Here is a 24,123-nt window from a genome sequence, read left to right as displayed (position 1 = left end):
GAAGGAAGAAGACAGTATCGATGGGCCTGTGATTAGCGTAGCTGGGCCTATTACGCCCATAATAAAACAACAGGCCTTTGTTAAAAGCTTCTGTGTATTTATATCAGGGAAAATGAGTGTTTCTTTTTCTCTAACTATTTGTAATAGCTTAATAACCAACTTGTTTGTTCAAAAAAAAAAAAAAAGCTTAATAACCAACTTGTTTTTGTTTAAGCCCCACTAGGTCCAAACTCTAGTGTTTTGAAAGTCATGATTTTAAATAAAAATAACATTTTGTATTGAAAATGGTCTAAACCCCTAGACACAAAAGAACCACAACTCTCTTGTAGTACCAAACTACCAACATTTTAGCAAAGTATAAATAATTTGGAGTGTGTCCTTTCATTTAATTTTTAATGTGAAAAGTACCATAACAGCATGATTATTGGAGGTTTCTTAGCGTGGGGTTCTTAACGGAATATAAGAAACCGTCTCTTAACTTTAACTATAAAAGCTAAGAATCGGCTCTTAAATAAAAAATACCATAAGAGCATGATTATTGGAAGTTTCTTAGCGTGGAGTTATAAGAAACCGTCTATTAACTTTTAACTAAAAAAAGTTAAGAACTTGCTCTTATATAAAAAATATCATAAGAGCATGATTATTACGAGCCGGTTCTTAACTTTTTTAGTTAAAAGTTAAGAGACATTTTCTTATATTCCGCTAAAAACCCAACGCTAAAAAACCTCCCAATAATCATGTTCTTCCTCTTTGTATTTCATTTATCCAATTTTTGTATGGAGTAATCAGTTTTAAATAATTTTAGTAAAATAATATGTTATAGAAAAACAAATACCCTTTATGCTTATCTCGCCCAATTCCCAAATCTCTAAATAACACTCTCAACTTTTACTCGTTATAGTTTGGTGGTAGAACTTCGAAGACTTCTTTCTTGGGTCAGGGTTCAAACATACGGATGCATGTAAAGGTTAAAACTTAAAACTGAATATAAAGCAGGAAGAGATTATGTAATAGACAAAATTATGTGTATTACTACTACACAGTATACAATCAAACCATCTTTGCCAAGTGATAAACTTCCCCCAAGTATACATTTCAACTACAACTCTTTCACTCTCTGTTCAATAGTTTCCAAACATCTTATCTTCAGTTTTCATTGAAGTGAATGCCACCAAGTTTCCAGACAACATAAGTGGTAGCAAACATCACCGTACTTATGAACACAAATGAAAAAGCAATAACCAGTATATCTGCACTTCCAGGTAGATCAAAGGTTAATCCTTTCTTCGGCATACCTCTCTTGCTATCATCAAGCATGTTGGTTGGTGCCTCGGGCAGACCCGGTTTCCTATTCGATTTCTTGTCACTCTCCTTGAGCACCTCCAAGATTTGGCTACCCATTTTGGGCTTTGATGGTTTCGGTGTCGCTTCCGTGTATCGGCTAAGGACACGAGCTGCTCTTAGCCTCTCTCTTGCTGTCAACGGTGCTCTTTTGGCAGAACCGTTGTTGCTGCTTGATTCAACGGGTTTACTTGCTGAATCCGGAGAGGGTGGAGGAGGGTCATTGACCGATGTTGTTGCGATGGAATCCTCATTTGACTTCAAACAAGACGAAACCAATCTCCTTTTGCTTGAAAGTAACGAACTTGGAGATGTGTGGAACGTTAAAGGTGAAGGCTTTAACGTTGTGACTTGTGTTGAGAATCTTACAACGGGGTGGGATCTGTTATGAAGCTTCAAAGAGAGAAGATTGGTATTGTTAGTTTCAGCAAATCAAGCAAAAGCTCATATAAAAGTATCAAGCTTTATCAAGATTAAACCCAGTTCCATGAATCTTATGGTTATTAAAGAAGAAGAACAAGAAGAAGAAGAATACTTACAGGAGAACTGAAGCCGGCGTTGACAGCGACGGCCATTTTGAATAGAGATGAACGTAATTCTTAAGAGCGATGCATATGGTAGAAGACGAAGAGGGAAAGGGCTTTGTGTTTTGTGGCAGTGAAGCTCTAAGCAGAGAAGAGAATACAAGATTAGGTTCCCTTCTTTCACTCGCTTTTTTAGATAGAGCGCGTGGAAACTACGAGAAGAGTAACACAACCGCAACTATAGTATAGCCCATTTGACGCCTTTTAGTTTATTTGGGTAAATTTTAGGCCTTACTGAAAAGCATTTATTTTATTTTAACTTTTTATCTGGCTAGAATATTTATTTTTAAGTATTTGTCTCGAAAATAGACTTAAAAAAAATGACCAAAATAATCTATTTTTATTTTAAAATTTTTAATTTTTAATTTTTATTTTTTTTAATTTGAAATCATATCTCCAAAACACCATTTTTTAACTCTAAATTAATTAATCCTAGGATAAAAATACATATTTTTATCATTTTTGTTTTTTAATAAAATTTAGTTTGGTCATTTTCTTCGTTGAGGTATATTTTTACGACAAAAACAAAAAAAAATGTGCTATCTAAGAAATTTTTTTTTTATCTACTAAGGTACAAGTGCTCGTGAACAAGTTTTCTTGAACTTTTACATTTTTTCTATCCTGCTATGGTCCACTAATCATTGACTTTGCAAGTGATTAGTCGTTGGTTGCATTGATGAGAGAGGGCCCGTCTAAACCGCTTGTCTTTAGTGACAATTCACACATGTAAATAATTGAATGAAAGATTTATGTGATTAAGAAAATATTAAAGATAATATAATCTATAGTATTTTTTTAGCTTTTTTTCTTACCAAATATTACAAAATTTGGATAGCTATCCATTGGGCATATCTATCAGTTATCTCTTGAGGGTGTAGTTGTTATGAGCATTTAAACTAATTTAAAAGAGTAGCTATCATTGATGGGTCCAACTATGCAGCGATTACTAATCTAATTAGACATTTAAATCTTAACAAAAGTCAGAGATTCTGATTATCTCATAAAATATACAAATCTCAACATAAAAACTAAGACATGGTGAGATGTGGAAACAACCAATTCCAGCTCAACCAAAACACATTTAATTTTAACTTTTATGATCACGTCTATACATGTCTACTTTTATTATTTTAATGAAATAGACAAAGACTTTTAATAAATCAAAAAGACATGGTAATAAAGCAAAAAAGAATGTCTCCTGATCTTCCTGAAGCTCATTTCTCTTTCAGGAGGAAGAGATTTTAAAGCTTTCTCTTACTCTTGTCTCTTCTGTGTCTGTGTTGTCAAGTCTCAAGTGTTCCGCGATGGCGACATCTTCGGATGGTTTGTTCGCTGACATGAACTTCTTGGGAGTGATCGGATATGTACTAGAGCAAACAAGATTCATCTTCCTCGTACCGATTCTGAATGTTTTGGTGAATCTATGTCAGGTCATCTCTCTGTTGTTGTTTATAGATGCATCTTACATGGCTATAGTTGTTGCCATTGTCAAATTACGTGGACGAACGCCTGAGAAAGTTCTCAGATGGGAATCTTTTAAGACCGATGACGTCGAGCTAGCTCCTTCAAGTAATCATCCAATGGTTCTCATCCAAATCCCAATCTACAACGAAAGAGAGGTTTGACTTAGTTTCAAACAGAAAAAGCAGAGCACTCTGTTTCAAAAAGCAGAGCACTCTGTTTCACTACTGATAATTTTTCTACAGGTGTGCCAACTTTCGATAGGAGCGGTTTGCAAGCTATCATGGCCATTGGATCGGATGATTGTTCAAGTGCTCGATGACTCAACTGATCCACACAGTAAGGTCCTTTCGTTAAACCCGTTTGAATCTTCATTGATCTTTGTGTTCAGCCTCAGTTATTGCAATGTGATTAAGTGTCTTATTGAAAATAGGAACTGGTTAGATTAGAGTGTAAGAAATGGGCGAGCGAAGGTATAAACATAAAGTCAGAGGTTAGAGACAGTCGAAACGGGTACAAAGCAGGAGCCCTCACTGCAGGAATGAGGCATAGTTATGTGGAAGGATGCGAGTTTGTTGTTATATTCGATGCAGATTTTCAGCCTGAACCAGATTTTCTTGAACGTACTGTTCCTTTTCTTGCACACAACTCTGAGATAGCTCTTGTACAAGCCGGCTGGAAATACGGTAAGATCTTTCTTCTTCATGAGTTAGCTAAAGACCGGTTACTAGTCGATTAGTACAATTGATCTTTGCTTTGTTTGTGCTTTGACAGTGAATGCAGATGAGTGTTGTATGACAAGAATACAAGAGATGTCTCTTAACTACCATTTTGCTGTGGAGCAAAAGTCTGGATCCTCCATACATGGGTTCTTTGGATTCAATGGTGGGACATCAATGTCCTTGTACTTTTTATGTTTTGTATAATCTGATTATAGTTTTGAGTTATTATAAAAGGAACATCGTTGACTTTAGGTACTGCTGGGGTTTGGAGAATCTCAGCTTTGAATGAGGCTGGTGGATGGCAGGACCGCACGATCGTTGAGGATATGGATTTAGCAGTAAGGGCTTACTTAAACGGCTGGAAGTTTGTGTTTGTCGACAACATTAAGGTCTATAATCAATAAACTTTCCACTTGTAGTAAGACCACTGACTTGACTTGTACTTTAAATTACCTAAAAAGTTTGGGGTTTCAGGTGAGCAACGAGCTGCCAAGCTCATTTAGAGCATATCGGTATCAACAGCATCGTTGGTCTTGTGGTCCAGCGAACCTCTTCAAGAAAATGGCCATGGAGATTATCCAAAAGGAGGTTAGTACATCACATAAACCCTTAAAACTAACTTTCTTGGAGAACAAGCAAGGCTAAATGAACCTTATATTGTTTGATACAGAATGTGTCTTTATGGAAGAAGGCTTATTTGATATACAACTTCTTCTTTGTAAGGAAGATTGTTGTACACATCTTCACATTCGTTTTCTACTGTCTGATCTTGCCTGCTACCGTTATATTCCCTGAAATAGAAGTCCCTAAGTGGACAACTATCTACATTCCAGCAACCATCACTATCCTCAACGCTATTGCAACACCAAAATCATTCTACCTCATACTGTATTGGATCTTGTTTGAGAATGTAATGGCGATGCATAGAAGTAAAGGAACTCTCATTGGATTGCTAGAGACTAGTAGAGTTAAAGAATGGGTTGTGACACAGAAGCTAGGAGAGTATAACACTCTCAGAGAAAACCTACTTACTCACTACAGCTTCCCCGAAAGGTTTGATTTCTCTTCTTGCACAACAAGTATTTAGAAAGATAATGTGATTGTGATGTGGTTGAATGTTTGTGCAGACTCAGATGGCGAGAGATAATGGTTGGGATGTATCTATTCATATGTGGATACTATGACTTTGTGTTTGGGAAGACATACCTTTATGTATACCTTTTCTTGCAGTCCACTGCTTTCTTTGTTGTTGGAGTGGGATATATTGGTATGTCGGTTCCGAGTTGATCATCACTAACACGTTTTAACTTCTTCTCTTCTACTACACATTCATTCTTACAAAAGGGTCGATTGTATAGAGATTTAAAGATGTGGGTTTGTCATCAGGTTACACAGTTTTATTGGAAGATTCTTATTTGTCTCATAAATAAAGAATTAACAATTTATCAAAATATCACAACTGACCCCTCTTTTCCTGTCATCTGAATAATACTTTGATTGATCAAGAATTTGTTACATGTTTAGCCAAAACTGATGATCATAGACAATCAAACATGAATCTACACACGAGCATTACATCCCAACAATACTACTTTCTCTCTCTCACTAAAATTTTCTTATTCGGGATAAGACACAACCAATGATTTTATCTAAAACACTGAATCTATAACATCAAGATTTTGGGAGCCATAAACAATTTATATTTATATGTTAGTACAAAAAATTAATTCAAATATTTTTAAATAAATGAAGCTTATATTTATATGTTAGCTTCTAAAATTTTGAAGATTCAATGTCAATATTTCACTTGGTTATGTCAAATCTGAACTGACCAAACTTATCTTTTGGCTTAAGGTGGTTATCAACTTCAGTCCTAAACCTTTTTGAACACAATCCATTGTTCCCATAAATAGCATATCGACCACTTAAAGACACGGTCGAAGTTGGGTAATTTTAACTTTTACCCAATCAATTGACAAAAAGGCAAAAACATTTGGCATCCTTTGCTTTCGACCTCACAGGACCGTCTAATAGCATGTGCTAGTGGAGCGGTCGAACAGGACTCGAGTAAAGTAAAAAAATATTAAGAAAATTTTCAAAATAAATATATAAATTTAGTTTAAAATTTCAAAATTTTAATGTATTTTTAAATTTATAGTTTATAGTTAGAAGATAAACCTCAAATATATATAGATAAAACTATTAACTTTTAAAATGTTTTCATTACATTGTTAAATATATAATTAATATTTTTTTTGAACAGGATCTTGATATAATTTGAGACGGCCCTGTCACCTCACTCCAAAGTTCAAGAATACAAAAACAGTTAAAAGGTCCCTTCCATTTTCATCCTAATAGACACTCTAATAACCATAAGTAAAAAAAAACATTTCACAATTACAATTCAAGAAAAATTATGAACATTATGATATCAAATTAATACAATTTCAAGATATTCCAAACTTTTTGTTTGTCTCTTTGGTCAGGAACGTGAAATAATACGTGTGTAAAGGAACTCGTTCCACGTATCAGGCAAACCGGGAAGACACCAATGGATACAATCAGCATAAGTGTTGGGATCAGCTTGTTGCTCCGGCGTCAGCATTTTGCCTTGTCGGATTGTGTGAACCGAAGTGTGAGCATCTTTGCGGAACTCGGAGAGTCTCGTAATGTTGAGGAAGTAAACCGGAACTTTAAGAGAACGCGTGACGTTTTCCGCTACTGAAAACAGCCTGTAGTCTGTTCCTACGCTGAAGGGCATTGACATGTTGAGAATCGGCGTCGTCTCTAAAGCACACTTTATCCCATCTGGATTCTCCCAATCCAAGCTCCTATGGTATGAACAACAGTAAATAAATTAGATATTCGTAAAGATAAACATAGCACGGTTAAAACATATTATATGTGGTGGTTACACCAACTCTATAAAATACAAGATTATAGATAATTTATGGTTTATGTTATTTTGTGGGGATTTCAAAGGACAAAGACTTGTTATCTCTTTTTCTGGTAGTTGCTTGGTTTTCAAGTTACGTTAAGTCTGCATGAGGTTAATAATATGTGGTCCTTATAAATGATTTGTACATGTGGTTGTTATGTGCTTTGGGAGGCAGACAATGAAAAATGTTATATGTTATAACATAAATAAACGAATAAGCTAAGTTTCATTGTAATTGTCAATCTATTAATTACCTAATACAAAGAATAATGGTTAAGCAAGAACTGTATTAAAAATGTTAAAGAAACAAAACAGATCAGTAGATTGTATTACTATATAATTCTAGTTGATATACTTGTTTAGCAGGTCAGATGAATAAATGGTATATATGCGCTAGGTTCTAAGAAACACACATCACATATAATAGCACTCAAAACACACACAAAATTACATTCTGTTTCTATCTCTGAAAATGGTACCACTACTCGTCAAACATGGAGACTAGAGTCTAGAGAGTGTGACCACTCAAGTTGTGAGTAATTTCATATTGCAAGCAAAGCATCCCTTAGTTCAGATCAGTTGATTAAGCAACTAAGCAAGACACAATTTATTAATGTAAAATCTAATTGATAGTTAAGGTGATTGGTTACTTGATGTGCAGAGGAGACATGCTAGCGAAGAAAACAGTGGTATGTAGAGGATCAATATTTTGTTCCACCCAATCTCCCCACGTCCTTAACACTCTCTGATACGCTACTGGCCGTTGGATCTCTTCGTACTCAGTGTCCCCTTTATCGAACGATCCTCGTCTGTTTTCATCAACTCCACAACCTCAGTTCATAGCTTGTAAATAAAATATATGTATACAAAATTAACGTAGTAGCAGCACTTACAGAACTTTCATATCGAATGTGTTCATCCACCAAATGTAAGTGTTGAATACAAGAAAGTCAACGCCTTTCCAGTTGACTCCATGCTTTTCTATGGACTCGGGCATTATTATACGGTTAAGTATACTATGCATGTTTGGATCATCTGAATTCGATTCCACCAAAAATGGCGCCCAATAAAATTCCACCGTTGCATTATAATCCTTTTCATAACAAAAAAAAAATATATTAATTACTAGCAAAGATCCAAGCTTAACTACTCTCTCATAGTCAGCAACTCCACCAAATACGTTATCTTATATAGTTGTTAATTACCTCGACTCGGAAGACGGAGAGAGAACCGGTTTTGTTCAAGCTCTTTCTACCGGGAGGAACCACTGATTGAACCAAGCAAACCATCGATTCCCATTGATTCCGGTTAAGTGAATCCCCAACGAACATCATTCTCTTGTTTCTTAGCTTCTCCAGTAACAATTTCGCTTTGAACCTTCACCGGATCAAACAAAACCAAGACAAATTTAGACTAAACCAAACTAAACCAATTCCAATAACCGAAGTGAAAAACAGCTTTTTGGTTTACTTTGGTAAAGAACAATCTCTTGGCTGCCATCTCCAGTTCTGATACAGAGAATCCCTTCTTCCGTTTCTCATGCAAGTCACTTGCGCCGTCAAGAACTCACAGTGATCCTCTTTATACAACGGATGCGTCTCGTTATCGAACACCCATTCTCCGGTGAACAAATCACACTCCTCCGGCGGCAACTCCACGTCACCTCCGTCGTCTTCTTCCTCCGTCACAGCAAACAGCTCAATCTTCTTCCCTTCCTCTGTTTTCGATACCTCTTCTTGAACTGGCTCTGTTTCTCTCACTGAATCTTGATCCGGGTCTGGTTTTTTGACCGGTTCCTGAACTGGGTCTGAGTTCTTGATCGGTTCTTGAATTGGTAGTGCGCTAACCTCTGTGGTCGGTTTAGCCTCTTCTTTGCTCTCTTGGACGTCGCTAGGTTTTGAGCTGGAGAAAGGAAAATCGGCGATGGACTTGACGTCTTCGTTGTACAAGAAGATCCCGAAGAGGAAGACAGAGAAGACGACGGCGAAGATAGAGAGGTTACTGTTCTTTCTTTGTTTCATTGTCACTCCTGTTTCGAACAATGGAAATTTTCTTCTCCAGGGTTGCATTTGATTTAAAAAGAAAGAGTATAAAAACAAGAAATAAAAAACAAAAAACAAAAAAATCTTCAGAGGCTCTCTAAAATGCCAGTATGTTTGTGACAGAGGGAGAAAGATCGAGGGAAATATATGAGCAGCTTACAAAGGATTAGGTAATAATATTTTTTTTTAAATGAAATTGTTATTGTTAACGTTAATTAGTTTTGTGATTATAATAGTTTGGTGAGGGGTTTTTATCTTGCACTGGTTTTCAAAGGTTTTGATAAAAAAAACTAAGTTGTTCAATGACATTAAAACGTAATCTAATTCGCTTAACTAATCTATTTTGAAATTGTTGTTATAGCAAATAGAGTTTGGAGAGAAGAGTGGTTTCAAAGATTCTTAAGATTGTCTCAATCCTCACCTAAGAAAAGGACTATAGAAAGAACAAATTGTAGAAGCAACATCTTATTGATTACATTTATACTTCAACACTTTTAGAAGCATACTTCCTTTCATTTTCACTATCCACTTTATTTCCCACTTCTCTACAACCTGAGTTTATGTTCTATCCATTTATATTTTCAGATCATGGATTACAATTTTTTTTAAAGGATTTGTTTGTTTCCAAAACATAGCTTTCTATTCAAAATTAGGATCAAACCTGAATGTTATGTCTCATGTGCCAGGTTAACCATGTTTCAGCATCATTCACGTATGCAAATTTGGTTTACAAAAGATAGATTAGGAACTAAACCAAAATTCTATTATAGATTGTTGTATGTGCATGATAAATTGTCTATGGTATCACTGTTGAAGATTCAAATCATTTCTTGAAAAGGGCTTGCGCGCAATGTTTTATTTGTCTATAGCAGTCTGTTTTTATTTTATTTTTCTATTTTTTCATACAAATATGCGTATAAGCATAATTAAGAGATTGAAACAAAAAAAAGCAATATGTATCTTGCGTCTAAATCCAAATTAGCTTCACCTTAAGCAGCAGTCTTAGTACTTGTGATACGTTTACATATTTTTGTGTCAAACGTACAATTTATTCCTCTAATCACAACTTAAAAACTAACTAGCACAAACCTAATATTTCTTTTTCGAAAAAAAAAACTACTCTTTCGTTTTGTGTAACAATCAATCATTCGTCTGTAAGAGATATCTCATATATCTCGAAAATATCTTCTATGATTTGAATTCCTCTGTTTTAGGAATGTATGGTTATGGGATGACCTATGAGCTTTGTATATATAAATCCTCATGTATATTGTAAAAGATATATCAAATACATTCTTAACATGTAAGAGATATTCCATATATCTCGAGAATATCTTCTATGATTTGAATTCCTCTGTTTTCTCGAGAATATTTTCTATGATTTGAATTCCTCTATTTTCTCGAGAATGTTTTCTATGATTTGAATTCCTCTGTTTTAGGAATGTATAGTTATGAGATGACCTATGAGCTTTGTATATATAAGTCCTCATGTATATTGTAAAAGATATATCAAATACATTCTTAACATGATATCAAGAGCTTAAGATTACCCTAAAAATTTTTTTTTTCACTCGGGCGCCACCTTCAAACCTCTTCTTCTTCGTCAAGCTTCAACCATGGCCACTCCTCTTGCAGAAACTGTTCAAAATAACCAGAATCTACTCAACATTAATATGGTGAATATCACCAAGCTCACGACAACAAACTTCATGACTTGGAATCTCCAAGTAACTGCTCTCCTCGATGGTTACGACCTCGTAAGACACCTTGATGGATCCACGCCGGCACCGGAACAAACCATCACCGTCAATGACGAAACTACTGTGAATCCAGCCTTCACCAAATGGCGTCGCCAAGACCACCTCATCTACAGTGCCTTGATTGGTACCTTGTCTCGATCAATTCAAGCGATGGTGACCAACACCAAGACATCGCACGATGTCTGGAAGTCACTCAGCACCACCTACGCCACGCCAACTCGAGGTCATATCCAACAGCTTCGTCTCCAACTCAAGCATTACACCAAAGGAGACAAGACCATTGACGACTACATGCGCGGTCTTACTACAAGGTTTGATCAGTTGGCTCTCCTTGGCAAGCCTCTAGATCTTGAGGATAAGATTGAATTCATTGTTGATGGTGTGCCATAAGAGTATAAGACAGTCACTGATCAAGTCGAAGGTCGTGAGATCTCGCCTTCTATCATCGAGATCCATGAGAAGCTGATCAACAAGGAAGCAAATATAATGGCGATCTCCACTCCTCCAGCCAACTCGGTGGTTCCAGTTACAGCGAACATGGCGACAACTTGCTCAAAGCCACACCAACATCGAGGCAGCAACTCCAACTGGAACAACAATAACAACAACAAGCCAAACCAGTTTCAGAAGCAGGAGTACAAGCCATCGAAAGGATACCAAGATCGCTGCCAAATTTGCAGTGTCTTCGGTCACAGTGCCAGGCGTTGTCCACAGATGCCACAGACGTCTCAACTTCAATACAACAACGTCAGCACTTCTCCCTTCCGTCCCTGGCAGCCACGAGCTAACCTTGCTCTCTCGGCTCCACACCCCTCCACAGCATGGCTTATGGATTCAGGTGCGACACACCACCTAACTAGTGATCTTCACAACATGTCGCTCACTCAACCATACCATGGCGATGACTCTGTGCTGATAGGAGATGGCTCTGGTCTCGCCATAACACACACTGGTTCTATTACTCTGCCCTCAGCTATAAGAAACTTATCTCTGAACAATGTTCTCTGTGTGCCAAACATTAAAAAAAATCTCATTTCAGTCTATCGCCTATGTAATGCTAACAAAGTATCTGTTGAATTTTTTCCTGCATCGTTTCAGGTGAAGGATCTCAGCTCGGGGGTCCCGTTAATCCAAGGCATGACCAAGGATGAGCTCTATGAGTGGCCAGCCAACCCTTCAACCCTTCAAGCCTTTTTTACTTCTCCTGCACCCAAAAATAAACTGTCTGATTGGCATTACCGCCTAGGACATCCGTCTGCTTCTATTCTTAAAGCTATTATTTCAAAATTTTCTTTACCTTGTACTCAATCTGTATCCCAAACTACTTTGTGTTCAGATTGTGCCATCAATAAAACTCATAAATTGCCTTTTCACCAAAGCTCTATTCTTTCTTCCCCACCCCTACAATATATATTCACAGACTTATGGAGTTCTCCGATAATCTCAGTTGATGGCTTTAAGTATTACCTTGTTCTTGTGGATCATTACAGCCGCTACACATGGCTATATCCTCTCAAACTCAAGTCACAAGTCAAGGAAACCTTCACAGCGTTCAAAGCTCTAGTGGAGAACCTATTCTCGACAAAGATAGGCACGTTGTACTCCGATAACGGCGGGGAATTTATTGCTCTCCGTCAACTCCTTACTGAAGCAGGCATCTCACACCTCACCTCTCCTCCGCATACTCCTGAGCACAACAGGGTCTCTGAACGAAAGCACCGGCATATTGTCGAGACCGGTCTCACCTTACTCACCCACACCCACATGCAAAAAGCGTACTGGTCCTATGCGTTCTCAACGGCCACTTACCTCATCAATTGTCAACCAACTCCAGTCCTTCACATGGATACTCCGATACACAAGCTTTTCGGGAATCAACCAAACTACAATAAGACTCGCGTCTTCGGGATCCTCTGCTTCCCTTGGCTACGGCCGTATACGAGTCACAAGCTTGAGGATCGATCCACTCCGTGTGTCTTCATTGGCTATTCTCAGACACAAAGTGCATATCTTTGTCTTCAACAGAACATTGGTCGCATTTATGTGTCTCGCCATGTCCGGTTTGACGAACATGTCTTCCCTTTCAAGACGAGAACGCTTCCTCACCCGAGTACACAACCACCACCAACCTCACCTTCATACCCAACTCCTCTAGTAACTACGATTCCTTTCACTCCTCACCCACCGAACCCACCTCAAACTACACCACAACCGCCACTCATGGAGCAAACGGGCACCTCGGGCTCTGATTCTCACTCGACGGAACATGTTAATTCTTCAAACTCTTTGCCTAGTGTTACTAACAGTGATAGTGTGAGTGAAGATCCTATACCAGACGCCACCTCTGACGCGTCTCACGCGATCCCTTCGGCTCAGTCTCAACAACAATCGGCATCAACTACATCATCACCTCAAGCACCTCCTGCCCCTGCTGCCGCTCCTCCGTAACCAAATAACCATCCCATGGTCACTCGCAGGAAGAATCAGATCACACGACCTAATCCTCGCTACAACTATTCCACAACTCTCTCCTCATCTGCTCCTGCTGAACCACAGACTGTGGCTCAAGCTTTGAAAGACAAACGATGGAGAGCGTCCATGTCAACTGAAATTGATGCTTTTACACGCAATGGTACATTTGAGCTTGTACCACGACAACCTCACCAAAATGTTGTTGGTTGCAGATGGCTTTATACGAACAAGTATCATGCCAACGGCACTCACCGCTGCTGCAAATTGCGCCTAGTTGCAAAAGGATACAACCAACAGTTTGGTCGAGACTATGTTCAGACCTTCAGCCCTGTGATCAAGTCTACTACACTGCATCTTGTTCTGGATATTGCCGTCAGCAATTCATGGCCTATAAAGCAGCTAGACGTCAACAATGCTTTCCTGCAAGGGACGTTAACTGATGAGGTATACATGGATCAACCTCCAGGATACATCGATGTTGAAAAACCGGATCATGTCTGGCGCCTTCACAAAGCAGTGTATGGCCTTAAACAAGCACCGAGAGCTTGGTATGTTGAACTACGCAACTTTTTACTCAGCCTGGGGTTTCGCAACTCATTAGCGGACACTTCTCTGTTCATCCTTTGCTCGGGAAATCAGTCCCTCTATGTTCTTATCTACGTTGACGATATCCTAGTCACCGGCAACTCCGCTGAAGGCATCCAACGGTTATTGGAACTTATGGCGGAAAGGTTCTCAATCAAAGACCCAAAAGATCTAAACTACTTTCTTGGTATTGAGGCTCATCGGTCTGCAAGTGGCCTTCATCTCAATCAAAGGAAGTACATATTAGACCTTCTGCATCGATACGACATGATGAACGCCAAACCTGTCACCTCTCCGATGGCCTCTTCACCGAAACTGCATCTCCGCTCTGGCACTACTCTATCTGATGCGACAAAGTATCGTCGGCTGATAGGAAGTCTCCAGTACCTTCAATTCACACGCCTCGACATTGCCTTCGCGGTTAACAAACTCTCACAGTTCATGCACATGCCCACGGAAGATCACTGGCAGGCAGCAAAAAGAATACTCCGGTACCTCGCTGGAACACCAACGCACGGTATCTTCTTCTCTGCGCATAACAACATGGTTCTTCAGGCATATTCAGACTCGGACTGGGCTGGTGACTCCGATGATTATGTCTCCACCAACTCATACATCATCTACCTTGGCAGACACCCTGTTTCTTGGTCCTCACGGAAACAAAATGGTGTTGCGAGATCTTCCACCGAAGCTGAGTATCGAGCTGTGGCGAATGCAACTTCTGAGATAAACTGGATATGCAGCGTCCTCTCTGAACTTGGAGTATCTCTACCATCTGCCCCCGTAATCTTTTGTGACAATGTAGGTGCCACATTTCTCTGTGCAAATCATGTGTTTCACTCGCGCATGAAACACATAGCCCTCGATTACCACTTTGTGCGGAATCAAGTTCAGCGTGGAGCGCTATTGGTCGCTCACATTCATACTCGCGACCAACTGGCTGATGCGTTAACTAAACCGCTACAAGATTCTTGGAACTAAGAAACAAGATTAGAGTGGTTTCACCGGCTCCATCTTGAGGGGACGTGTAAGAGATATCCCATATATCTCGAGAATATCTTCTATGATTTGAATTCCTCTGTTTTAGGAATGTATAGTTATGGGATGACCTATGAGCTTTGTATATATGTCCTCGTGTATATTGTAAAAGATATATCAAATACATTCTTAACATCGTCCATCGGCCATCGCATGTTGGGTGAAGCATCCGTGGTCCTTAAGAGGATAAAATTATATTTTCCTCTTGGAAAAGTAAAAGTAAAAGTAAAATAAAAAGGATAAGTAAGATATTCTAAATGATATATGAAGCTTTCTATTTGAGAAAAGTAAAGGCTAAGGAATCTCCTCATAATACACATACATTATAGAAACAGACCAACCATTACCAATCCATTTTATATACATCATCATATTCTACATATTTATAACATATCTATATTTTTTTGGCAGGTATTGTGAACTTTAATACGAGTGCATTTAGCTTTAGTTGTTAGTTCAATATTTGACTCCTTGTTGCTTTGAACCAAAGCCAGAACCTAACCCTAACCTTTTGTATTTTTGGTTTGTGTGAGTCAGACACACACTGACACACTTATACATGTCCATTTTATTTCGACGACTATTTTGCTTGAAGTTCACCATGTGCGTATGATGTGTCTGAGGCACACGTTTGTCTTATAAAGTCTGTAGCAATGTCTTATTAAGACTATGAACACTCTACTATATTGATGAAAATTTTCAAAATAGACTTTATTAAACTTCACCTTATCCATTTATTTAATGATCAGATATATCATGTCTGGAAACTATGTTTCTAAATGTCCAAAGGGAATCTAGACTCTACATTCCCAAAGACATTGTACATAGCTTGTTTTATTCGGATGAGTGACTAACCAGTTGCACTCTTTATAATATGTCAATTTGAATAATGTGAAAAAGATGGTGATGAAAGAATCTGAATGATAAACCGATATATAATATATGGTGGAGTCAAGCAAAACACTAAGAATTGAATGTACTTTTACTTTACACACTTGTCATATCAAAAGTAATGAAAATAGTTTTTTCGTTTATGCAGCAAAGCTTCTGATGGCTTGTGTACCGCGGTCTCGTTGAAGTAAATTTTATTTGAGTCTACAGAGAAGTCCATATATTAACTTGTATTCCTCGAAATCCTAATCATATTTTCCAAAAATATCACACTATGACACACAAAAGGAGAGCATAATTTCAATGCAAGTGATTTATGATAGAAGGGTGGAGAACTCCTTTTAATGTTTAAATAATTAGTTTTGTAAAGGATAAGTAACATAAGGTATGTTTTGAAGCCCATTATATGTAATCCAATCTTCTTTCCACAGTAACGACAATCTTCTAACTAGGCGCATGAACATCCATGCGGTTGGTACTGTGCATGTTATTGTGATTCGAAAGAGGAGCCCAAAATCTAATAAATTCTCATAAAAATCCCAAAAGCGAAATAAAGATCATTACAGGAAACAAGTCGCACATATGGATCAATAATGGGCCACATCTGATCAAAGCCCAAAAATAGAAAAGCATACACTCTTGCAATTTGGTTGTCTATCGGTGTAAAACGTTCTGGCCATACTAGTATGAAGTGCCAAAACATATGAAAACTCATTTGTACAAGTGGAGAGGGCAGATGAGGACCTGGACCGTAGAATCTTGTCGTGGGGAGGGTTTGGACAGCATTTTTCCGGGTTCATTATTAAGCGGGCCTCGCGAACTTGTCCCGCCCGGAATTGGGTTGAGTTTTAGTTGAGTTGAAGAGCCATTTGAGTCTTTTTGCGTGCTCGAGAGAGATGAAGAGCTGAACACGACAGAGCTTTTTCTTTCTTATCAGTCGATTCATCTTGTTTTTGCCAAGTATGACGGTTCTTCTTCTTCCCTTTCATTAAGTTATCTTCTTCATTTTTTCCACTCATCGACAAGAGAGGCTCACATGTATAATTTCTTCTTCTCAGTAGACATGATATAAGAATGTTATAAGAAGATAGGTGTACAATTCGAGGACTTCACTTTTGTTATGTCTTATGAATAATGGCAACTTGTAACTTCAATCAACCTTAATAATGTATGACTAAAGTTCGTCTCAGTTCTTGTAACAGTGACTAATTGTAACTTGAATCAAACTTATTATAAATCATGATTAATGAAACAAGTTTTGCTCAAACTAATGCTGGGTATGCGCATACAATGGAAGAATGCCCATCCCACTTGCCGACCGGCTAAGCCCATACGTTGTGCGGGGTGGGTCAAACTTTTCAGAGACTGCGGCTCCGTGGGACAAACCCACTTGACAACAAACCCCGAGGCGGAGCGGGACAATTCAGTTGTCATCACTATGTACAAGTAACAGGAAGAAGAGATAAACAGAAGTAATGTCTTTTATTATTGCTAGACAATTTCATAGTTTGAAATTACAAGAAAAATGACAAATATAGAGAGACTAATAAGCTATTAGTCCGGTTATCTTTCTATCTCATCGTGACTACAAATCATATACTAACAGCAACAATTAAAAAAGTAACAAAAGATTAAAGAATAAACAAGTTTCTCTGTGTGTGTGTTTACACCACAGTCTGCTCCTTCTCTCTGTACATCTGCTCAGCCCAAGACATTATCCTCACCCTCTCATTCATCCCAAAGCCTCTCTCAGACACCACACTGTCTTTAACCAAAGAGTTAACCCAAGAAACATCTGGCTCGTTCCTATAATCTCTCCCTGCATTGTTACCGTTGTTGTCTCCATGGATTCCAAATGAAACACTTCTTCTCATCTTACTCAGCTCATCTCCTTGCACTCCCCAGTCCAGCTTCCCACTCGGCGATCCCCAATCCGAAAGATTCGATGGCGATGATGCTACTTGAGGTTTGAAACTCAAGCTGCGTTTCGCAAACGCAGATGATCTCGCGTTCATCACTGCAGCTGCCACAGCTGCTGAAGAGTCAAAGTGGTGAGGAGGAGGCTGTTGCTGCCTTACCGGTGAAGAAGGGTAATGCTGGTGGCTCATCTGAGAGTTCCTACTTGGGGAGGAGACATAAGACCCAAAAGTCTCTTCAACATTGTTGAAACCTCTAAGTCTCATCTCCAACTCCATCTCCATATCCATGTCTCTAGCACTCAGTGTAGATTTCAATCTACTTCCACCATTGAGATGCAGAGCAGGTGGAGACAGAGAATTAACTCTGTTCTGCCACGACCCACCGTTTCTCGGAGAAGAACCAACACTACTACTCATCGGAGAGACAGGACGTGTCGCAGCACCTGAAGAGTACAAACCAGGCATCATCTCCAGCGGAGATTGAGACACAGCAGAGCCAGTCGAAGCATTAACCGGTCTCATCTCCTCACGTTTATGAGCAAAGAAACAGACTTTCCTCGCGCAACCCGTCTCATCTTTACAAAGCCGCGTCTTGTACTGAGCAGGGTGAAGCCACGACTCGAAAACGCCGTGAGCGTACTCGCAAGAATCTCCTTTAGGACAAGACCCTTTGCGGAACTCAGGACAGGGGACACAAGTGTAAGGATACTTCCTCGGATCTCTCCTCCTCGCGTTCTCGCCAGGGTGAACAAAGGCACACTCCGTCCAATCGTGAGAGTAAGCTCTCGAACACGGCTTAACCTTAAAGCTATACATCCTAAACTCATCGCTTCCGTAGACACCTTCGTTTATGTCCGGTAATGACGCATCAGCTGGATACTTAGACACTATCTTCACCTCTTCTTCTTCTTCAACAGCTTCATTGATCATTCCACCTCCTCTCAGCAGCATCTCAACAGCTTTCTTCCTCGGAGAAGCCACAAACCGCGAAACCCTAACGAACAGATCCAGAGGATGGTTCCCATTAGCATCAACGGCACTAGCCGAAGCAGAAGCATCAAGCAAAGCGTTGATGACTTCAACCATATTCACAGAGCATCCAGCGACAGCGCAGTGAAGCGCGGTGACTCTCTCTTCGCCGCAAGCTCTGTTCACGTCGGATTTTCCGGAGGAAACGATGAAAGACAGAACCTTTTTGCTTCCGTACATGGCAGCAACCATTAGCGGCGTCCTCTGTTCGAGACCCATCTTGTTAGACCCGAGCTTTTTGCAGTACCAGAGCCCTGGCTCGTCCAAGTCTAGACCTTTCTCTTCGATCTCTCTCTGGAACGATGGAAGATCATCACAGGCGGCGTATTCGAGGAGACCCATTGTGGAAAAAAAAACAGAGGTTGCTCTGTTTCTTATAACTCTGCACATGATATATGAGAAAACTGTTAATTAAAAGCTCTGTTTCTAGTAACTTTATCTGTTTTCTAAGATTCTATTATAATTAAAGTTAAGTACTTTTGTACTAAGACAAGCCAACGACCGTTTCTACTACTCTTTCTTCTTCGTTGAAAACTTCTAAATGCAAAAAAGGGGGTCAAAGATAAAGTTTCAAGAAAACTAAAATCCAGCGAATTTCTAGAAAAATCAAAGCTTGTAACCTAAACGAGATTGAAGAAGATTGAGGAGATACAAACCTTGGAATTGAAAGTTGGAGAGAAGAAAGTTTGGAGAGAGTTGGGTGATGAATGAATGAAACAAGTGGAGAGATGGGGGGGGTTTATAAGAAGAATGGGGGGTTGAGAGAGACTATGAAGGACTTTTCTTTAAAGGTGCTTGAGCTTCGTTGCGATGAAGGAGAGAGGAAGCTGCCTTCTTTCTTTCCTCTTCCTTTCTTTATTTATTTCATTTTTTTTATTTTGTTTTTTTAGTATAATATAGTTTTAATTCCTCGTCATAGAAATGGTTTATTAGGTCAAAAAGTCTAAAAAGTTGAAACCAAACTTTCAAAGGTGAGGATGTCGCTCTTCTGCTGACTTTTCTACTTAAATTCTTTTGTATTTTTTCCGTGAAGTTGACATGGAAATCAACTAATCATCTACTTGTTTTTATAAGTTTATAGTACTGATTATATTTCTGGGTGGACATGGTTACTACTTACTAGCTTGAGTTTTATTTTTTTGACAAGGAAATCAACTAATCATCTACTTGGTTTTTTTTGTTTCTAAATTTATAGTTTTAACTATATTTCTGGGTGGAGATGGTTGATAGTTTTAGTTATAACTTTTGAAAAGGAAATCAACTAAGCATCTACTTTTTTTTTTTTGTAATTTTATAGTTTAAATTATATTTCTGGATGGAGATGGTTAATAGTTTAAGTTAAATTTTTTGACAAGGAAACCAACTAATCATTTAATTAAAACTAAATATTATTATAAAATGAGAAATCGGCCAAAAAAAACACTGAACTTTTCGGAAATTGCCAAAAGACACATGTACTCTAACCTGACCAATAAAACCCTGATCTTTTGTTGACGTTTTTAGTTAATTCACAAACTTACGGTTGACTAACCAGATTAACACACCGTTAACCGACAGTTAAGACAATGTTAACTCACCGTTAATTACTGCCGTTTAGTGAAACTACGTCGTTTCATTCAGTTGTTTTGTTAAACACAAAATCTCAAGACGACGTCGTTTTGCTTAATTAAAATTGTTGTTTCCTGGACCCGAACCCGTGCACTCGTGGTCGTAAGGGGGTATTGCCACTGAGCTAGTGGACTTTTTGGAAGGTTATCACACATGTTTATTTTTATTGATCAAAAGATGTGTTTGATTGCAATCAAACAAAATGAAACCCGTGTTTGAACCTAACCCTAATTTCTCAAATCGATTTGGGGATTTCTCTTGTAGAGATGGTAAAGACGAAGTTCACAAGGAATGGAAGGGAGGTAATGATTTTCGGAGCGATGAGGAATTTCGATTATGGGAGTGACGAAGCGGTTCAAGAGTCGAAGAAGGGTGGAGAACGCGATGCTTCTGTGAGTTTGTCATCGCTGGAGAGATCGAGGATTCGTAAAAGCGTTGAAGGGATATCGATGTTGGCATCTACAGAGGTGTCAAAGGCGTCGAAGACTAGGCGGGGAACTTCATATGGGTCGCCTGCATCATCTCCGGAGAAGACCACGAGGAGGGGAACTTCATATGGGTCGCCTGCGTCATCTCCGGTGAAGGCCACGAGGCGTGGTTCAACTCTGTCTCCTAGAGTTTCGAAGAAGCAAAAGGTAAATGTGGCTCCTTCTGGTGATGACAGAGAAGAAAGGCCAGAGACTGAGATGTTGGCATCAACAGTTTCGAAGAAGCAGAAGGTAAATGTGGCTCCTTCTGGTGATGACAGAGAAGAATGGCCAGAGACTGAGATGTTGGCATCAACAGTTGCGAAGAATACAATTCGGGGAACTTCATATGGCGGGTCGCCTGTGTCTCCTAGACAATCGAAGAAGCAGAAGGTAAACTCGGAGAGGAGTCTAGGTGATGATGGTGGTGACAGAGAAGAATTTCTCCAGATTGAGGAATTTGGGAATATAGGTGATGATGGTAGGGAAGATGAGAACGGTATTGCTGGCATTGAGGAAGTTGGTTGTACAGATTTGAGTCTTTATTTTGGTGATAAAGCAAAAAATGATGACTGTGAGGTTGATGAAGACGAAGGCGATGATGATGCATGGGATGATGATAAAATCCCTGATCCTCTGTCATCAGATGATGAGAATGAAGAGGAGATGAGACCTGCGCAAGCTTACAGAGAAGACACTGATCCAGAGGAGCTCCTTCAGCTAGGCAAGACATTTTCAGATGCTGAGGACTTCAAACATGCGTGTCTGAGGTATACCCTGAAAACCAGATACAACATCAAGTACTACAGATCCAGTAGCTTGAAGATGGGTGCAAAATGTGCCGCTGAGATGAGAGATGATGAGGCTCCTTGTCCCTGGATGGTCTACTGTTCGTATGATAGGAGGAAACAGAAGTTGATGGTAAAGACATACATCAATGACCATAAGTGTGAGAGGACAGGGTATTCGAAGATACTTAAGAGGTCAGCAATTGCAAGTCTATTTGCTGAGAGGTTAAGGCTAAATCCTAAGCTCACAACAAAGGAGATACAGGCTGAGATATTGAGGGAGTATAAGATGGAAGTTTTAGAAAACTCATGCATTAAGGCCAAGACGAAGGTGATGAAAGAAAGGAGGAAGACCCATGAGGAGCATTTTGATAAAATATGGGATTACCAAGCAGAGATATTGAGAAGCAATCCTGGATCAACCATGGAAATTGAGACCATACCAGGAGCCACGGTTGGAAGCAAGCAGCGGTTCTAAAGACTCTACATGTGTTTCCAAGCACAAAAGGAAGCATGAAAGAAGACTTGTAGGCATGTTATTGGCTTAGATGGAGCCTTTTTGAAATGGGACATTAAGGGACAGTTGTTGGCTGCGGTTGGAAGAGATGGAGACAATAGGATTGTCGCTATTGCTTGGGTTGTAGTGGAGATAGAGAATGATACAAACTGGGATTGGTTTGTGAAGCGTTTGGCCTTGGATTTGGGATTGGAAAATGGGAACGGTAGAGACTGAGGTGGAAGATAGAGACCAGTCTGCGTTGGGCAATTGGGCCAGAGACTGAGGTGGAAGATAGAGACCAGTCATATGTGGTGAATTTGGAGAATGAGACTTGTGCATGTCGAAGCTGGCAAATGAATGGTATTCCATGCATCCATGCTGCTAAGGTCATCCTTGGCGTGGGAAGAAAACTCTCTAAATTTGTTGCTCCTTTCTACACAACCTCTAAGTGGCGTGAAACCTACAGTTTTGGGATCAGACCTGTAAATGGGATGATAGAGTGGCCTCGGACCAATAGATTAGGTGTGATTCCACCACCTAATCGAAATGGCAAGCCTGGTAGGCCTAAAAACCATGATCGAAAGAAGGGAACCAATGAGACAGTGTCTACAACCAAGCTGAGTCGTGCGAACATGGTAATGACATGCTCTAATTGCAAAGAAGAAGGGCGCTACAAGAATACATGTCGGAAGGCTTTTGTTGAGAGCCCACCTAAGAAACCAAGAGGCAGGCCAAGGAAATATCAGGTTAGGGTCTTAGTTTCTATCTCATTGTTTTTTAGCTCTCGGTAATGTGTCTAACAATTCATTTATATGTTGCAGGGACTACACTTTGGCGAGTCACAAGCTCAATCCTCAGAAGCTCAAACCTCACAAAATCAATCCTCACAAGCTCAAGCATCACCATGGGAAGTTCCTCAATCTTCAGAAGGTCAATCCTCACAAGCTGAAGCATCACAGACAGCATCGTGGGGAAGATGGTTTTTTTAGATGCTTGTGTGTTGTTTATGATGGTCTCTGTCTGAATGCTTTCGTTGTCTGTTGTTTATGATGATGTCTCTGTCTGAATGCTTTTGGAACAAGAACTACCTTTTTTCTTTCTTCTTCCTGCTGTTTTAATTTGAAACTCTCAATGAAGATAGTGTTGGTTATTATCTTTGTGTTTTCATCATGTTGTTTATCTTGATGGTCTGTTCATTGGTGTGTTCTTTTGTCCTTCTATAAACAATCAAGAAGTAAAACATAAACATTACTGAAACATTGTCTTAAAACATAGCCTTACATGAACCATGATTCTTACATAAACATAGCCTTACATAAACAGTCTCCTAGTAGTTATTCATAGACAACCCATCTGCTTTGTCAAACATGATCAACACAAGACATATCACAACGCCTAAACAAACCACCGAAAAACCCACTTTCATGATCACATTCAGCTTCTTAAGTTCATTGCTCGCCTTCCTGACATCTTCTTTCAAGTCGTCCTCCACGGTTTTCATGCTTTCGATCTTCATTTTAATTTTCATAACATCTGATGCAAAGCATTCAACTTTTGGCAATGCATCTTGAACCTCTTCGTAGACAGTTTCATCTACCCATTTATACAAGTGATCCTAGACACAAATCATGAACACAATCTTTATATTCAAACAATTTCTCACTGACTACCTAGCCATTGAATCTTATGTTCTTTTCTTAAACACAATCAAATTAAACACTTACATTTTGAAACGTTGGGCATCTAAAGAAAGTTCTTCCTGGATTGACCTTCGTTTTTGATGTGTATATCCCAGTTCTTCGACCACAGCCGCATTGCTCCGGGATACCACGAATTCCCATCGTATTCACAGACGAATCCTCACAACCCGAACTCATCATGCGATACTCGAAGAAGAAGAGATGAGAATCAAGATTCTAAATGACGAAATCGAAGAGAATCGAGCTTGAATCGCAAACTGGATTTATGATTTCGCTCAT

General features: G+C 39.2%; 5 protein-coding genes and 1 pseudogene across 6 annotated transcripts; 2 read left to right on the top strand and 4 right to left on the bottom strand.

The window, feature by feature from the left end:
* Positions 1–1,011: 1,011 nt before the first annotated feature.
* On the bottom strand, positions 1,012–2,112 carry BNAC08G26940D. Its single transcript, XM_013800482.3, has 2 exons — positions 1,881–2,112; positions 1,012–1,734 (listed from the first exon to the last, which is right to left on the bottom strand). Exons 1-2 carry the CDS (start codon positions 1,914–1,916, stop codon positions 1,147–1,149), a joined length of 624 nt encoding a protein of 207 aa, XP_013655936.1. The 5' UTR covers positions 1,917–2,112; the 3' UTR covers positions 1,012–1,146.
* Positions 2,113–2,854: 742 nt separating this feature from the next.
* On the top strand, positions 2,855–5,493 carry LOC106359637 (probable glucomannan 4-beta-mannosyltransferase 14). Of its 2 annotated transcripts, none has more exons than XM_013799300.3 (8): positions 2,855–3,544; positions 3,632–3,730; positions 3,820–4,072; positions 4,161–4,271; positions 4,361–4,497; positions 4,583–4,696; positions 4,779–5,161; positions 5,236–5,493. In XM_013799300.3, the coding sequence occupies exons 1-8, from the start codon at positions 3,230–3,232 to the stop codon at positions 5,393–5,395; spliced, it is 1,572 nt and encodes a 523-aa protein (XP_013654754.1). In that variant the 5' UTR covers positions 2,855–3,229; the 3' UTR covers positions 5,396–5,493. The 2 variants fall into 2 exon arrangements, with proteins under 2 accessions (XP_013654754.1, XP_022564164.1); XM_022708443.2 differs by having other exon boundaries at positions 3,338–3,544; positions 3,632–3,725.
* Positions 5,494–6,429: 936 nt separating this feature from the next.
* LOC106360812 (xylan O-acetyltransferase 1) lies at positions 6,430–9,228 on the bottom strand. Its single transcript, XM_013800481.3, has 5 exons — positions 8,517–9,228; positions 8,252–8,423; positions 7,940–8,139; positions 7,697–7,855; positions 6,430–6,939 (listed from the first exon to the last, which is right to left on the bottom strand). Exons 1-5 carry the CDS (start codon positions 9,113–9,115, stop codon positions 6,591–6,593), a joined length of 1,479 nt encoding a protein of 492 aa, XP_013655935.2. The 5' UTR covers positions 9,116–9,228; the 3' UTR covers positions 6,430–6,590.
* An 8,069-nt stretch (positions 9,229–17,297) lies between these two features.
* LOC106360811 (zinc finger CCCH domain-containing protein 47) lies at positions 17,298–19,657 on the bottom strand. The gene is made up of 2 exons (XM_013800479.3): positions 19,439–19,657; positions 17,298–19,164 (listed from the first exon to the last, which is right to left on the bottom strand). Exon 2 carries the CDS (start codon positions 19,122–19,124, stop codon positions 17,499–17,501), a length of 1,626 nt encoding a protein of 541 aa, XP_013655933.1. The 5' UTR covers positions 19,125–19,164; positions 19,439–19,657; the 3' UTR covers positions 17,298–17,498.
* A 2,720-nt stretch (positions 19,658–22,377) lies between these two features.
* On the top strand, positions 22,378–23,233 carry LOC111208490. Its single transcript, XM_022707527.2, has 2 exons — positions 22,378–22,890; positions 22,966–23,233. Exons 1-2 carry the CDS (start codon positions 22,498–22,500, stop codon positions 23,131–23,133), a joined length of 561 nt encoding a protein of 186 aa, XP_022563248.1. The 5' UTR covers positions 22,378–22,497; the 3' UTR covers positions 23,134–23,233.
* A 118-nt stretch (positions 23,234–23,351) lies between these two features.
* LOC106360810 lies at positions 23,352–24,123 on the bottom strand (annotated as a pseudogene).

The sequence above is a fragment of the Brassica napus genome, chromosome C8 (genome assembly GCF_020379485.1).
Source record: "Brassica napus cultivar Da-Ae chromosome C8, Da-Ae, whole genome shotgun sequence".
NCBI classification, from domain to species: Eukaryota; Viridiplantae; Streptophyta; class Magnoliopsida; order Brassicales; family Brassicaceae; genus Brassica; species Brassica napus.
This window is presented reverse-complemented; position numbering and strand designations above follow the sequence as displayed.

Bases quoted from the DNA above. Each gene is read 5' to 3' on its own strand.
- BNAC08G26940D (XM_013800482.3), bottom strand. From the start codon at position 1,916: ATGGCCGTCGCTGTCAACGCCGGCTTCAGTTCTCCT. The intron at 1,735-1,880 runs GTAAGTATTCTT...CTCTCTTTGAAG, and splicing joins ACGCCGGCTTCAGTTCTCCT to CTTCATAACAGATCCCACCC.
- LOC106359637 (XM_013799300.3), top strand. From the start codon at position 3,230: ATGGCGACATCTTCGGATGGTTTGTTCGCTGACATGAACTTCTTGGGA. The intron at 4,272-4,360 runs GTGGGACATCAA...CGTTGACTTTAG, and splicing joins TGGGTTCTTTGGATTCAATG to GTACTGCTGGGGTTTGGAGA. The intron at 4,498-4,582 runs GTCTATAATCAA...TTGGGGTTTCAG, and splicing joins TGTTTGTCGACAACATTAAG to GTGAGCAACGAGCTGCCAAG.
- LOC106360812 (XM_013800481.3), bottom strand. From the start codon at position 9,115: ATGCAACCCTGGAGAAGAAAATTTCCATTGTTCGAAACAGGAGTGACA. The intron at 8,424-8,516 runs GTAAACCAAAAA...GATCCGGTGAAG, and splicing joins AGAGATTGTTCTTTACCAAA to GTTCAAAGCGAAATTGTTAC. The intron at 7,856-7,939 runs GTAAGTGCTGCT...TGATGAAAACAG, and splicing joins ACATTCGATATGAAAGTTCT to ACGAGGATCGTTCGATAAAG.
- LOC106360811 (XM_013800479.3), bottom strand. From the start codon at position 19,124: ATGGGTCTCCTCGAATACGCCGCCTGTGATGATCTTCCATCGTTCCAG.
- LOC111208490 (XM_022707527.2), top strand. From the start codon at position 22,498: ATGAATGGTATTCCATGCATCCATGCTGCTAAGGTCATCCTTGGCGTG. The intron at 22,891-22,965 runs GTTAGGGTCTTA...TATATGTTGCAG, and splicing joins GCAGGCCAAGGAAATATCAG to GGACTACACTTTGGCGAGTC.